The 16,939-nt window shown below is 47.3% G+C and overlaps 2 protein-coding genes across 2 annotated transcripts; one reads left to right on the plus strand and one right to left on the minus strand.

Annotated features, from left to right (window-relative positions):
• Positions 1 to 7,562: 7,562 nt before the first annotated feature.
• Positions 7,563 to 9,109, minus strand: LOC127781583 (uncharacterized). Its single transcript, XM_052308559.1, has one exon. The coding sequence runs from the start codon at positions 8,886 to 8,888 to the stop codon at positions 8,505 to 8,507; it is 384 nt and encodes a 127-aa protein (XP_052164519.1). The 5' UTR covers positions 8,889 to 9,109; the 3' UTR covers positions 7,563 to 8,504.
• Positions 9,110 to 14,740: 5,631 nt separating this feature from the next.
• On the plus strand, positions 14,741 to 16,600 carry LOC127782694 (uncharacterized). Its single transcript, XM_052309961.1, has one exon. It carries the CDS (start codon positions 15,374 to 15,376, stop codon positions 15,941 to 15,943), a length of 570 nt encoding a protein of 189 aa, XP_052165921.1. The 5' UTR covers positions 14,741 to 15,373; the 3' UTR covers positions 15,944 to 16,600.
• The last annotated feature ends 339 nt before the right edge of the window (positions 16,601 to 16,939 follow it).

Raw genomic sequence — 16,939 nt, forward strand, 5'->3', positions numbered from 1 at the left:
TTTGATACATGAAAACCTAGGAAAATTGCTTAACTTCAATGTATTATGAGTTTCGAGCGCGCCAGTTAGTTTGATCCGACAACTAACAAGATGGAAATAGATTGATAATCAAGATGTTGATCATCAACTTAGGGAGCCGATATCAACTTAGGAGGCCAATACAGTATTTAGAAATCATCACAAAATAACTTATCGCTCCGATGAAACACTACACAAAAACTTATCAGCTTATTAATAGCAATCTGATAGATCGGATTTAACTGAGATAGTTATAAATGGTCGTTAAGTGAAAACTTTAACCGTCAACTCCTGCATAAAAAATATAAAATATATTATCAAAACATAGTGGTAGGGGTTTATTGGTGGGGTTGGCCGAGGCCCAACAAATTAAGGTTGCCCGGACCCCAACAGTTCTTAGGCCCACCCACTCGGGGAAAGGCCTAATCTCCCTAAAAGACTAGTTCAATAGGGGAAGGGTGGCTCTCCCTTTTAAGGTGGCTTCCTCCTCTCAAGCTAAGCAAGGTGGGATTATTCAGAGACTCACACGGTCGCCGCTCGACTTTTGCGTCTTTGCCAACGGGTAATAGTGGAGGATGTTCTCATCAACCTAGATAGAAATATCGGACTTAACCGAGAAAGTTCTAGCCACGCCAATACAAGCGAAGTTGATGAAACTTACTTCATTGTCGGAGATCGAAACTAAGAACTCACTAGAATAAAATGTGGCAATGTGTCACACCCAAAAATTCCCGAATAGAATTCCAAGCAGAATGTGCATTAAAATCCCTGTCCAGGACCGGCCGGGGTACACAAACGACAAAGTTGACATACAGATCCACGTCTTACAAACATTATAAAAGTCTTACATAAATGCAGCGGAAAACTTAAAGGATAACTGGAGCTAAGCCTTGACTTGGACTGCAGCGGGAACACCACTCCACAGGCATCCTCGACGACACGGACGAAGCCTACTCCTCGGAGAAACCACCATCTGACGCATACTCAAATTCTGGGGTTTGGGGAAAATAGAGCAAGACTGAGTACTACCCACTATACTCAACAAGTCATACCGGAATAGGGGTATGATGCAGGGAATTATCAAGGGATAGCTATAATGGTTCGTTTGCATAAAGCGGGCATTTATAAATAGAAGTTGAAAGCAGTAAAACAGTTGTAATAATTAATCAATATTAATCATCCACTGTCCAACGCTATACCACGTTGCAATAGGCCCAACCATCCACCTATACTATTCAATTCCATTAGACTAGTCTAGGGTGAGTCTAATCACGGTGAATCTGGTTGACCGCCCATAACCGCGGGCACGGCTATTCGAATAGTTTTACTCTGATCAGAGGTGTACAACTGTACCCACAAGACACAGCCCCACGACACGTTTCCGTGCGCCGACATGCCACCACGACATACCAGAAAGAGGCCGTGACAGGACCCTTCGCATAACCCCCTCTAACCAAGCACACCACACCTCAGGTTTCACCCCCACTCCTTGCAAGGCAGCGGGCAGTCCCCTCTCGTGCCTAGGTGAATCCGGAAGCCGCATAGGCCGTCGCAGGGCCCATCCAAACTCCATCACGCCCACCCTTGCCTGGATGCGTCGACTAGAGGAAAGCTACACTACAAGCCCAGCCGTTGCCCACGCTGGCTTGTGGTAAGTATGAGGAATTCTTCCAGGGTTTCCCGTGAAGCGGTCCTTAATTGCCCTGGGCGCGACCATCAAAACCATGCACCCACGGCCCACCATTTAATATTAATTAATTAGCCAACACCGGAGCGGTGAGCAATAACCAACATCAATCCTAGAATCTGATATCTATGCATTTAATGTAGTTCCCCATTGTGTGCTAGTTGAACTAAGCAAAACTAAGCATTCCCTAGTCCAATCTCTAGTCATGTTATATCCCAAGCTAACAAAGGAACATGGTACAAGACAGCATGGCTATGACAGTAGGTAAACATCCCATAGTGATATTATAAAACAATGCAGCATTTGAAGGAAAACAATGGAGCATTTGCAATATAGGGTCAACATGTTCAAGTGACAAGCATGACTTGCCTTGCTCTGCAGCTAGAGGAACTTCGGCGACTATTTCAAGGTACACCGGAGCGTCGGGAGAGACGGAATCTAAGCGACATACAAAGCAAACAATACAAACAGGCTATAAGACTACTGAAACAGAGAACAAAACCATTTTTAATGGATTCTACACATTTTTCTTGATTTACTGAGACTTGAATGGGCTTAAACGGAGCCCGGATGATTTAGTTATGAATTTTAGAAGATTCACTATGTTTTTACTATAAACAGAAAAATCCTTAATTGATTTATTGCGCAATAAATAAATCCCAGGAAGAGAGAGAGAGGGCGGCGCCGACATGCGGGCCCCACATGGCAGTGACACGGGTGGCGGCCGCGGTGGACCGAGTCCACAGACCGGGGAAAGGACGGCGCACCACGTGGCGCTGACGTGGCGCCGACGCGGCGGCCACGCGGCAGCCACGTGGGCGGCCGAACGGACAGCTCCGATCTACCATCCGGTAGATCGGACGGCGAGCGTGGCTCGTGGCCGGCGCGCGCGGGCACGGCTCAAGCCGGCCCGGCGGCCATGGCGCGCGGCGGCGTGGCGCGCGTGCAGCGGCGACGCAAGGCGGCGACCGGCGGCGACCGGCCGGCGGCGGAGGGCGACGGCGTCGCGACAACGCGGGCGATGAAGCGGCGGCCAAGCGGCTAAGCGGCGGCGCGGCGGCTAGCGGCGCGGGAGAGAGAGAGAGAGGAAGGGGAGGAGGGACCTCACCGACGACGACCGACGACGGCGAGCGACGGAGGGCGGCGGCGATGGCGGGACGATCTCCGGAATCACCTAGCGAACACGGTGGAAGGGGTTAGAGAGGGAGAGGGAATTGGAAGAGGGCGATGACGCCGGCCGAAGGCGACGGCCATGGCGATGCTCACCGGCGAACGGCGCGGAGTGGGTTCCGGCGGCGGGATCCAACGGAAGAGGGGTGGACGGGGTGGCCCGCACGACGGCGAACGCGGCGCGTCGTCGGCGCGGCTCGGCGCGGCGGCTAGCGGCGACCGGAGCGGTGGCGGCGGCGGCGAAGAGGAGGGCGACGGCACTAGGGCGTTAGAGGGCACGGGAGGGCTCGGCGAGATGGGGAAAAAGAGAGAGGGGGTGGCGGTGGAGCTTAAATAGAGGAGGGGGAGCCCGGACGTGGCCGGTAGAGGCGGGAATCGCCGGCCGACGTGGGGGAGTGGGGGAGGAGAGAGAGACGGGATTCGAATTTCGAATCCCGGCCGTCTCGGGCGCGGCGCGGGCGAGAGGGAGGGGGAGTGGGTGCAGGGGACGCGGCGCATGCGCGGCGTGGCCGACGTGGCCCGGAGGAGGCGGGAATGTGGGCGCGGCAGCGGTTGAGGGGCGCGGCGGCGCCGGCTGGAGGAAGGGGACGGGCCTAACAGGTGGGCCCCACCTGTCGGCGACCCCGGGGAGAGGAGGGAGGCGGCCGGCTCGGCTGGGCCTCGGACTGTCGGCCGGCCCAGCGGAAAGAAGGGGAGGAAAGAGAGAATGGGCCGGCGGCCCAATTGAAAGAAAAAGAGAAAAGAAAAAGGGAAAAGAAGGAAAATGGATTTTCCTAGGATTAAATATTGCTTGTGCTCAATTTTAATTGGTTAAAATTATTTCTAGAGCTCTGAAAATTCCACTAAAAATCTTGTTAGCGTATTTCGACATGTAGAACTCAAGAAAAATTCCACATGCCAAATCCGATTATTATTTGCATTAATTTATTAGGGTTTTCTCTTGCTTTTACACCGATATTTTCTCTGGTGGATTATAAATTCAATTTAAGCTTGGGAAAGAACTTCAGGGTGTGACACAATGCACCAAAAGGAATTGTATTGATATGTGAAGATGTCTTACAAAGACTTCGGGTGTACATATTTATAATCTCAGATTGATACAACATTTTATTAGACACGATATAAAATTTCCTAACAAGAAAAGGAAAATAACTAAACCTACATATTTAAGAGATATACTAAAAATATGAAACTGCCTTTGTTGTAGTCTTCACGATTTCCTCCTTGACCTCGCATGATCTGGATAAACTTCCATCGATAAATCAATTTGTTTCCTTAATTGAATCCACTAAAGAACCGTACCAAATTTTGGTGTTAACACATGCCTCCTAATTTTGGAGTATGAGAACTCATGCTACAAAACTATCTTCTTCCTGATCTTTATGACTTCAAAATTTATTCATCTTTTGCCTCTTGCAATCGGTTTTCATGAGTTGATACCTTCTACATCAGATGAGCTAAACTTTCAAACTCTTGAATGGAAAAATCTTTCTTTGATAGGTGTTGACAATCCTTGAAATACCAATTCTGCTAATTGTGCATCACTTAAGCTCAAACTATAGCATCGACCGCGAACATCACAAAATCTTTGAATATATTCCAAAACCGATTCATCTACTTGTTGCTTAAGCAATGCCAAATATGTGAGTTTCATCTCATTGATTCCAGCAAAGAAATACTTATGAAGCTGCTTTTCTAGATCGGCCCATCTTTTGATAGAATTTGAAGGTAATGATGAAAACCATATAAAAGCCGATCCAAACAATAACAATGGAAAGAATCTAACTTTCAAAGCTTCACCAGCTGATGCTTCTCCGCGCTAAGCTAAAAATCGACTGAAATGCTCAATTGTTGGTATATTGTCTTGTCCTAAAGATTTAGAGAAATCTGGAACCCTATCAAACTACTTAGGATATGGGCATTGATACATATAGGTTTGATCTATCCCAAACTGTTCTCTCATCATCTCTATCGGCCCACTCATTATTCCTTACATTGTCCATGTTATAGTGATGTGACATTGTTCCTTGCATACAATGATACTCTTCACCATGCGTATACTGATGAGGTTCTTCTGGCCAATATTGATGTAGTTCTTCGTACTGATGTGGTTGCCCACCAAGCTGAATACGTCCATAAAATATTTGAGGCACTGCTGTCATCATTGGCATCAACAACGGCATATGTATATCAATGTTTGCCGATGTCTTTAATCCTTGAGCAATTGTTTCGTTCACTCTGCCTGAGTTGAATATTCATTCTAACTAGGAGGAAGCCGCACCCCAATAGAGGTGCACGTGGTTTTGTTATTTATTTTTCTGTTTTGTTTATTTGAATTTATATTTTGCGTTCCTTTTAACTGCTGTCGAGGACAGGTCGAGCACTTCTTTACCGTGAATATTCTAGAGGACCATCATCAAGCAACATGTTCCATTTTAAAACCAAACTTGTCATAGTTAAGATTCTGGCTTAGAATAAATGGGATTGACATTTTTCTTTTATCTTCAGGGCCCGGGGGCCATCCGTTTGATAGCGATTTTAAAAGAAAAAGTTCACTTTAGTTCTCTTATCTAATGATTGAGGTTGATTGAATCGGGTCCCACAACGGTAAAACCGGGACATCCATTAGCTTGGCCTCCATGCCACTGGCCTCTACACCCTCTGCCACCGCAGGCAACCACCACAACCGTGCGCAGCCAAGAGAGAGAGAGGGGTTGCGCTAGAGGAAGACGGTGACGAAACACGAGCTCGACATCTAGCGCCGAAGGGAGGGGAAGGAGGCGCCGATGGCCGCATCCGGGGAGGTAGGGGAGAAGGGGAAGAGGCACCGTCTCGCTGGCCTTTAGACCCCTCCGCCCCCCACCGGCCACCACCACTACCGTGCATGGCCAAGGAAAAGGGAGGGGTCATGTTGGAGGAAGATGGTGACGATGCTCAACCTCGACATCTGCCGCCGTCCAAAGGGGATAGAGAGGGAGATAGGGTGATGAAGGGATACGGGTAGGCTACGATAGCATGAAATAAAAATTTTCTACGTAGACTAGGAACCATGTGAGTTAGGGATCACAAACCTTAGTGTATTTGTGTACGAAACCATTTGCCTCATGATATCGATTAAGCTTAAGGCTAGATATGTGCCATCTTTTAAATTGCTCAATCATCCACTCGATCATGTATTAGATTAAGTGGGATGAGGATCAAGTCAATCCAACCACGTTAACTGAAACCGCCATCCAAACCATCTTGGGACCTCGTTTGTGGTTTAGCGGTTGTGGGATGCTATTCAAACTCGATCAGGGAGCCAATTAAACTTTTTGTCATTTCAAAACATAAAGGAAAAAGTATAATTTGACTCCCTCAACTATCGCCCGAGTATGATTCATGTCCTCCAACTACAAAACCTGGTATATCGACTCCTCCAATTATCAAAACCGGTGCAGACAATATCCCTAGGTGGTTTTGGAGGTGGTTTTGGCTGACGTGGCGCCTATGTGGCGGTCTTGACCAAGTCTTTGTCCTACGTGGCGCTTATGTGGCATTAGAATAAAAACAAAAATAAAAAAATGTGGGACCCCATATATCATTCACACAAAAAAAAGTATTGTGGGACCCACTAACATGTGGGTCCCACATGTCATCCTCCCTCTCCTTCCCTTCTTCCTCCCCTCCTCTCCCTTCTCTCTCTCTCCCCTGCCTTTCTCTTGGCCAGAGTGGCGGCGAGGATGGTAGTGGGGAGTGGCGGCGGCGGCGGTCGGGAGCGGGCGGCGGTGCCGGTGGGGACGAGGGTGGTGCCAGCCGAGGAGTGCAACGCCGCGGTGGCGTCACTTGCCGAGTGCCATGCACCGCCCGCCGATGTCCGCGGCCTCGTTGAGTCTGGCGCCACCGCCATGCCACCGCTCTTCCTCCCTCTAGGCTACGGTCACGAGCGCTCGCCGTCACCTCCGCCGCCGCGACCGACGGCCTTCGCCATCCCGATTGTGGACCCCCTCCCTCCCGCGCTCGGCCACCGTCCCGGTCATCCGCGTCGCTGCATGCTCGTGCGGCTTCTTCCACGTCACCAGCCATGGTGACCCGCACGACACCGTCGCCTCCTCCGTCGCCGCCATGAGGGCGTTCCACGAGCAGCCCATCGCCTCCCGCTCGCTGTGTTACTCGCTAGCACCCGTAGGAGGCGTCACCTACTCCACCATACCCATCCAACAGCCGCCGCCGCTGCTGTCAAAGGCCGTCGGTCGCAGCGGTGGAAGTGGCGGCGAGCGCGCACGGCCGTAGCCTGGCGAGAGGAAGAGCGGTGGCACGACGGTGGCACGGCGGTGGCGCCAGACTCGACGAGGCCGCGGACACCGGCGGGCGACACGTGGAACTCGGCTAGTGACGCTGCCGCTACGTCACACTCCTTGGTTGCCGCCATCCTCATTCCCATCACCGCCGCCGCCGCTCCCACCGCCATCGTCCCGACCACCGCCGCCGCCGCCGCTTGCCACTGCCATGCCTGCAGCCGCTCCGGCCAAGAGAAAGGACGAGGGGAGAGAGAGAAGGGAGAGAGGGGGAGGAAGTAGGGAAGGAGAGGGAGGATGACATATGGGTCCCACATTTTTTTTTGTGTGAATGATATATGGGTCCCACATTTTTTTTTATTTTTGTTTTTATTCTAATGCCACGTAAGAGCCACGTAGGACAAAGACTTGGTCAAGACCGCCATGTAGGACCACCTCGAAAACCACCGAGGGACATTGTTTGCACCAGTTTTAATAGTTGGAGGAATCGATATACCCAGTTTTGTGGTTGGAGGACATGAGTCGTACTCGGGCGATAGTTGAGGGAGCCAAAGTATACTTTTTCCAAACATAAATAATGTTGAGTGACCCCTCTATTCTGATTGCTTCTGGGCTAGTGAGCTGTGGGTTGGGCTTCTTTTGCCTACTTTAGAGCTGGGATGACATGAGCCGAGTTCGTTAGAGTCTGGGTTTTGCAACCTTTTCGTTTACATTATGTTTTTTAAACCATTAAACTGTATTTTTTTAATATATTATATAAAATTTATTTTAAAATCAAAGAAACATATATTTTTTAATAATTATATTTAATCAATCATGTGCTAATGGTTTGTTTGTCATCTAACCGTATGCTGTGATTCTTTAAAGCCTTCTTTAAATCTGTATACAAACTGTAGTCTGTACTCTGTAGTTTCAGTTGCAGTAGGTTGTGTGATTCTGACAGCTGAAGCATGTGAACATATGTTAGATACTAAAACTCTTTTAAATATGAATCTACCGAATCTATTGGTCCAGGTGCTGGCAATATAACACATGGATAACTTAGTATTTTCAAAGAACAAGGCAATGGCTTGAGATTTTGCTACCCCAATAAACAACATTCTTCTCAGAAGCATATACTAGCACTAAAACAAAAAAACAACGTTCTTCAGAGCCAAGATAACTTGTAATAGAAAAGGAAATCTCTGCTTTAAAAAACCAAAAGAAGAAACGATTCAAATCCTCCTGTACACATATCAGCGCTCGTAGTCGCCAACAAAAATCGAAGGAATCAGACAACAAAAAAAAAAGAGAAAGAAACCCAAACTTTAATCTCCCGTACGTATGTACATCCGAACGGCCTAACAATCAATTCAAGAACCCCGGTCGACGGGCAGCGCCGTCGGCGGCGGCGGGGACGCCGGCAGCCGCGCGGAGAAGGCCATGTACTTGAACGGCTGGGCCTCGCCGTCGCCGTCCTCCTCGAAGTTGAGCGCGTAGCTGACGGGGTCGTAGCGGAACTCCCCGGCCAGCTGCTGCTGCTGATGATGCTGCAGATGCGGCTTCCTCCGCCGCCCCCCGGCCCGCGCCACCATCTCCGGCAGCTCCACGGCGCGGTCCCGCACCCACCGCGACGACGTCCGCAGCGCCCTCGCCGCGCGCTGCCCCAGCTCCTCTCCTTCCCCGTCCCCGTCCCCGCCGCCGAAGCAGCAGGAGAGGCACCCGCCGCCACGGCGCTCGCCGCGCTCCACTGCCATCACATCAAAAGAGGATTCAGGCTTGGATTGGGATTGGAGTGGTACTACCTACCGGAGGGTGACAAATCTTGGGGTTGGTTTATAGCAGGATGGAGGAGGTGGGTGCGGATGGATAAGGAGGGGAGGGCGCCGGAGTAGGGGAGGAAGGAGACGGGGAAAGTGGCTGGGTTTGGCTCCCCGTGGGCGCGAGCGTCGCGGAGCGGAGGATGATTATTATTATTATTATTTTATAAAAGAGAAACAGGGAGGATGATTATTGGGAGTGGGAATGAATGCGTGACGGGGGACGGCGAACCGGACGAAGAACGCGTTGGGGACGCGGGGCTTGGGGACCAGACCAATAGACCATCATCCATCACCGCGGGCCGTGCAATACAAGTGGACCGCGGGGACGGGCCGTGCAATACAAGTGGACCGCGTGTCGTTGCATTGCACGGCAGATTCATTCACGAACATATGGTACTGATACTATTTTGGTCATTATATGACGGTTTTTACACTAACGTCATATATTAATGATGGGAGGGAATACTAATTCTTTTTAAGCGATGTGGACCGGGCTTATATATGAACTTTGGTGTTTTTTTTTTTTGCCAGCGTCACTCCCAAATACTCCATCCGTCCGAAAAAAAACAAACATAGAACAAGATGTGATACATTACTATGAATCTGAACCTAGAATCACGTCATGTTCTAGATTTATTTTTTATCTGACGTGTTGGCACCACCCACCCTCCTCCCTCCATTGCTGCTACAGAGCAAGTTGTCGGAATTAGGAATGATTGTTTGGTTTATTCGTTTCGATTTGTACTATTTTGTGCATGTTCGGCTTTTTATAAACACTAACCGATTTCATTAGTAACAAATTAGGAAGCCAAGCCAAGGAAAACCACACTATTTGGGTTCGGTGTCGGTTTCTACCGAAGAAACCGGCGGAGTACTCTACAAAGTTTTGAAAATATAAGCATACATTGATACATGATATTAAATCAATATATATGCTTATATTGAACTATAAGCATATTGATTTAATATCATGTATCACCATATTCCATCACATGATATGAAGCATGTAAACTAGTACAACCACATCATGTGATACAAACATGTAAACCAGGCTGTAAATCATGAACAGGTCAAATAAATGGAATATGGTGAACACGTACCGAGGGTTTTGGTTCTGCTGTGGATCGGATTGACAAAGAGTAGCACGCATCATAGGAACAACGCATGGTGCTGGGTGTTGTCGTCATCGCGCAACCCTCAAGCGTAGAGGAAGATGAGCCATCGTGAAAGACCAGCAAGCCGTCGCGCGAAGCACTTGCCAAAAACCTTATTGTCGCCTTCTCTCAGTGCAGGACGTTGAGGGCAAAGGTTCTGGAGATCTACTCTCCCGATCGCCAGTGCATGCCGACAAGTAAGACGGAGTAGACTACGAGTGATGGCACGGTACAGAGGAGGAGGCAAACCCTAGATTAATTTTGTGTATGTTGTGAGGCGGCGGCGGACGGTTTATATAGAGATATCAGAACGCGTGATCAGGACACTTGCAAGATCTCCACATGGCGTAATCAAACTGGATAAATCGCGCATATCTTATCCAAACTCCACGCCGCTCCATGCATCAAATTATTCGATGTGTTTCCAAAAACCAAACTGAATTCTACAGCAAAAGGAAACCACGTTTGCACAAGCATGAGGAGCCCTCCGCGTCCGATCCGGCCCGTGCCGAGCCTGGCGAGGCAAGCAAGTGCATGTGTGTCCCTCTAGTTCTCTCCATCATACATGTCTCAAGTGGCTAGGAGAGCACTGTCCTATTTAAGGAGGTCTCAATCTTTTAGAATAAGCAAAGGTGGTATTGAAGGTTCATAAGCATGCCTTCCCATGAGGAGGGTGTCAAAGAATGGATCTCCTCTAGCTGGGAACAAGTACTCCCTGTTGAGATATTCAGCCGGGGGGTGAGTTTAGATCGAGCTTGTTCATGCGGTAAACACAGAACACAATCAAATATATAGGTTCGGACCACTTGGAAGCGTAACAACATATTCTCGTGTTTGGGACTTTGTGTGATGAATGTGATACAAAGTTCTATTCAAGCTTAGTTCTTTCAAACATCCAATCCTCTTCAAAGTAACCTGACTCCTCCTTTTATACCCTAAGGGGAGCCTACAATTACATTCTTGCACGGGGAAGTTACTATGGCACTATGCTTGGTCTTGTCATCGTCCCCCTGTCACATTAGTTTGAACGTGATCATTGCTGTTGATCGGGGCTACGCTTTGTGCCCCGAAAAGGCTTAGCAAGGGGCCTAGGATAGCTAGAGAAGGCTTCTTGCACCACCTATTCTGAAACTGAGCATGGTGGGCCCAGATGAGGGCATGGTGGATTGGCCGCTCACCTTATTACTTCACGGCAAAGTCATGTACATGTCACTATGCCCTTGTTCCTTTGGGTGGCGTGGCTAGCTTGATTACTTCATGTCTTTCCACCTCCTTCTTGCATGTAATTGACCTGTAATCTCAAATTGTAATTCTCTGGATGTTGCTCTGCTACGGCTTAATGCCATCGCTCGCCGTCCAATCACCGGGCCCACCACCCTGCGTAGAACGCTGGGAGGAGATCCTGGGCTAGGCTAAGCCCGGGGCAGCGAGCGTTGCCAACGGAGAACTCAGGTTGAGCACCCAAGCAACAAGCACCGCCAAAGCTCGCCTTTTAAGATGATAATGATACGCCTAAGTCTTACTTTGTGGCAATATCTGTGCCATGAACCGCTGTATCCCCAGGGCAGACTGTACTCCCGGAGCACGATCCGCGCCTAGTGCCCACATGTACTCCTGGGGCCTTGCACACTCCCATGCTGCTTGATGAGATGTCTTGTTAACTTTGACATGTTTCTCGAGGATTTCATTGATGAAGGAGTTCATGATGGACATGACCTTGGACGATATGCCAATGTCCAGATGCATCTACTCCAGTACCTTGAATATGTCGATCTTGTATGTCTCAATACTCTTCTTGAGACTTTGTAGATGTAAACTTTATAGGGTGTCGATACCCCCAGCCCCAGTTCTATAGGGGCCTTGGTTCCTGCTCCACACCATTTGTCATTTTTCACTTCCGTGGTTTCTGACCTCTATATGTAAGAGAAAGTGATCTTGTGGGCCCACAGTGTCCTAGGGCCTCGGAGGAATGAGGACCCCAATTCTTGTTTCTCAAACAGTGGGCTTTGGTGATTTCAAAAATTAATCTCCATATAGGTCTTAACCCACATATTAATTCCAACACAAAGATGTGGTTTTACGTGTTGGGTTGTTTAGGCCATTGTCAGCATAGACCTCATAAGGATATTATATACACAATGGGCTTGTGAATGTACCGGGCGCTCCACCAAAATGCGGCTGCGCATCCTTTAAGTGCAGCTAGCATCAGCTATAGTACGCGACAAGATGCGAAATGTTGCATGCTCCATCCACAAGAACAACGTCTCCGGTTTTATCGGAAGTTCAGTTTATGTGAGATATAAACCGAACACATAAGCGGTTCAAAATAAAAACCAAGCCTTCTCCTGAAACCGAAGAAACCTCTATTTGCACGGTCATGCGTGGTAGTTCATGCAGTTTTTGTTAGTAAGGTTTGGATAACAGTGACACAATTGGCTTAGTGGTATGACGACTATAGGATACTTTTTTTTTAATTTAAATTATTGCCAGAACTTTGCCTCGCAGTGTGATTTTCATTAAAAGGAAAAGTATTTACAAAAGATAATTACAAAGAGAGCACTGAAAATATTATAATGGTTATAACCAATCAAAAACTCTTTACTTTAAATGATCTTTCATTCCGCACATATGCAGAAGACCTTCTTTCTTGAACAAAATTCTCCAGGCCTCAAAGGAAGAATTCTTGTTCTGAAATATCTTTCCATTTCTTTCTTTCTAAATATGCCGGGCAGCAATAAAGAAATTTCCAAGAAGTCCTTTTGCCGGAAACGCAGTCACGCTACCACAACCATTTGAAAGAAATTGAGATTAGGATCCCAAAGAATGCCTAGGTGCCGTCAACATCTCTGACTGAAAGGACAAAAGAAGAAAAGATGTCCTCTTATTTCCCTATGACCATTTGCACGAAGTACACATGTAAGATCATCATCCTCCTTTGCACAATGCCGATGATTAAGCATATCTCTGGTGTTCAACCTGTCGCTAAAAAGAAGTCATGCAAAGACCTTAATTTTCATAACACTACGTGTTTTCCAAATCCAAACATAAGGCCTTGGCGTCTGCAAAGACATGAATATAAGCTTGTAAAATCTCTTAGCAGTATATCTAGTAGAATTCCATATGTAGCTCCATTCATCTCGCTTGCCCTCGTCCAAATTGAGAAGAGAGACCTCATGTTCCAATTTGAGATACTCCTTGTAAGCTTGACTGTTCAGAGGCAAAAGAAAACAGTCCTCTAAGGATAGTTACTATAGACCGATCATATTTGTGCTAATTTCTTTTTTTTTCACCGATCCTGAACACCAATATATATTATTGTTCTTTGCACGTGATAGTTAAATCTGATTTTTTTTAGAGGTGATATCACCTAACTATCACGTTATAGTTAAATCTGATTTTTTTTTTGTTAGAGGTGATATCACCTAACTAGTACATTCAAATCCATACAATCAATCAAACAAAATATATTTCAAACCGTATCTCATATGTGTATCTCATATGTAAGTAATCAAACAAATCTCATACTAGTCACGCTAAACCAATACTCCTTTCATTCTAAAATATAAGGCATAAACACTACTAACATAAATACAAATAAAGAATTTAATCACCTTATCGGTTAGATCATATCGATGAATGCGTGCAATATAATTGAGGTGCTTGATGGTAAATATATAGATGCATATACGTTTATATTATGACACATAAAAAATGATTGTATTTTATATCTTAGAATAGAGGGAGCACAAGGAACCAAACATATCTCCTTATCGTGCCCAACCTCAGTCTGGACGAAAAAGATGGGCTAGACTAAGGCTGCGTTCTTTGCATAGCGGTAGAGGAAGATTTACAGCTCACGCGAAACGCAAAGCCTATTAGCACATAATTAATTAAGTATTAATTATTATAAACTTGAAAAAACAAATTCTATATAGAAATTTGCTGCAAAATACGTATCATTTAACAATTTAAAAAACATACTTACGAAAAATGAGGATGTTGAAATTTGGAGTTGAAGAAGAGAGCTGGGTCTAAGGAGATAAGCAACTAAAACAACCTTAAGCGGATCGGAGATGGGAACTAAAAACTCACCCACGGGGCTGGATGCAAGTATAGCTCATCAAAACACATGAGCAAAACCCATTACTACCACACATTAAACAAAATGTAAGCATCGCAATTATTAGTATGCAAGCATGGGACATCAACCTACTAACACACAAAAACTTAACATATACTAACATGATAATTATTAGTGCGTAGTAAAACTTAATTGCAACTAGACTACTCCCTCCATCCCTGTTTACTTGTCGCTGGGAGTTAAAGTCATTGTCCATGTCGTGGGCAGCTAGTAGGTGAGCCACTAGCATGAATAGTTTTATTAATTTTTTTCTCCATGTTTGTTGTAGACATGTAATGGTAGGTGCAATACTAGTTTTGTGTCAAATTTTAAGCATTGAAATGATTAACATAAAGGCACATTGGTCATTTTTACAACACTATATTTTGTCATTTCTATGCTAGAAAGACTACTAAACTGGGATACCATCTACAAATTATAACATATAAACATGCTAAATAATTATTTCTTATATAATTCTTATACTATCTTAATATAAAACGATCCTAATTTTTATATTTGACATATATTCATATATAAATCTGTAAGTCCTACAGTAAAGTAGCCGAATCCTGATTGCCGCTGCAACGACCGCGACTCGACTCCGCGAGGTGCGACGCGACTGCGCGATTCCCCTGAGCGACGCCGCCCTCATGCCCTCATTCCTCCCGCGCGATGCGAGCGGCTGCTCGATGGAGATAGGCACCTCGCCAAGCTGATCGACGCCGCCGCCGCCTCCGTGCCGACCCCGTACGTGAGAGCTCCAGGCGCTGTTCTCCCCGAGGCGAGAGTAGCCCCTGGCGCCACAACACTGTCCGGCGGCCATGGACGCCGCGACAGGAACCCCGGCTGATCAGAGCCCGAACGCGCCCCTGCCTGTCCGCGTCAGTGAGGATGGCGTCGAGGTGTCGCGGCCGCTGACAGCGGTGGCGTAGGCAAGGTGTTCGACGGAATGCGTCCTGGCTTCTGAGGCGCCATGGCTCGACGACGCGCGAGGCCGGCCGTGGGCGGACCTCCCGGCGGACATCCTCGGCCTCGTTGTCGGCTGCCTCCCCCTCGTCGAGGACCGGGCCAGGCTGCGCTCCGTCTGCCGCGCGTGGCGCGTCCTCCACCAGCGGTCGCCGCCGCCGCTGCCCCTGCTCGTGATGGCCGACTTCTCCTTCTCCAGCTTCTGCGCAGGAGGGACCATCATGGGAGTGCGTGGCCGTGTCCCGCTGCCGGAGAGGGAGAGGGAGATGGCGGCTGGTGACAGCGTCTGCTGCGTGGGCTCGTTCGAGGGATGGCTCGTTGGCGTCAAGGCCAACAAAGGTCGCTACTTCGGTGACCGCCGGCGTTTCTTGATGAACAGTTTCTCCCGGGATGTTATCCGACTCCCGCTACCTTCGGGAGCCTCCCGCTCCGCTGATGCCTACACTAGGTCTCTCCCCATCATCAATGGCTCTGGTGTCTTGCATTGCACGATCAACGCAGCGAAGTGCGTGATGTTGTTCTGGAAGGTCGTCTTGTCCTCGTCGCCTGACTCTGGCTCCAAGTGTGTTGTGGCCGCCACCTCCATGGTCAAGGATGCAGTTAAGCTTGCTCTCTGGCGGCCTGGGATGAAGTCGTGGAGCGTGTGTGATGGTGATACTATCATTAGGTCCATTGATATTGTCTTCTGCCATGCCAAGGGAACCTCCACATGCTCAGTTTCGGCAAATTCACCACTAACCTCTTAGTCTTTGAGATCTGTGAAGATGACAATGGCTTGATGGTTTCTCGTGTTGAGTCTTGTGTGATCAAACTGCCTGGGGTCATGGGTACCGCTAATGAGACTTGGAGCATAGTAGAGTGGCGCGGGAAACTACTGATAGTTGTGACATACTTTGGTGAATTTGGGCACAACATTATTGAGATTAGAGTATATGAGGTGGACTGCAGCACAAACCCTGCCACATTCACTGAGATCAAGAGCTTGGATGGCGACTGCAACTTTATCAGCCAACTCAGCAGCAAGTCTTTTCGTTTATCTCATTATGATGTAGTCAAAGATGATCTTATCTATTTTATGCATGGCCGCTCTTTTGATAAATCTGTGTACAACATGAAAGATGGTACAATGACACCAATTACTGCAGACATGTCAGAGGACAAAATTTAGACACCAGATGGAAGACTGATGAATTCGACATGGTTATTTCCTCCTGAATGAACTGCTGCATATCAACCCCGATCCTACTGAGTCTTAATGTATGAAGCACTGATTTTTATAGTAGAAAACTTATGCATACTTAATTTGTTTTCATGTACCTATGTGAACAAGTGGATTTTTAGTTGCTTTCGCACTCTTGGTTGTGGGGGTGTTTTAAGTTCCTGTCTATATGAAATTATGAACAATGTTTCTCCAGATTTCCCATCCACTAGTATGCTGCAATGCGGTTATATCAATTTCTCTTTTAATTCAAGCTGAAGTGTTTTTCGTGTTTCTAATCAAGGACCCCTGGACTGTGCTGTCATTCTTGACTGTCTAGGAATCTGGGGCAGTTTACTTAGGGGAATTATAGTCCTCTAGGTTGATGTTACGATAATTAAATAGAACATGGTGTTTGCATATCATCATATGTGGATCTGCTAGGCAAAATATTCGTTACTTGAAATGCATACTGTTTTTCCTTGGACACTTTCGGTCTTCTGAGTTTGTTTCGGATTACAGGAAATTAGCACATGCATTTATA

This window comes from Oryza glaberrima, chromosome 8 (assembly GCF_000147395.1).
Source record: "Oryza glaberrima chromosome 8, OglaRS2, whole genome shotgun sequence".
NCBI classification, from domain to species: Eukaryota; Viridiplantae; Streptophyta; class Magnoliopsida; order Poales; family Poaceae; genus Oryza; species Oryza glaberrima.

Coding starts and splice junctions, on each gene's coding strand:
- LOC127781583 (XM_052308559.1), bottom strand. CDS start 8,888: ATGGCAGTGGAGCGCGGCGAGCGCCGTGGCGGCGGGTGCCTCTCCTGC.
- LOC127782694 (XM_052309961.1), top strand. CDS start 15,374: ATGGCCGACTTCTCCTTCTCCAGCTTCTGCGCAGGAGGGACCATCATG.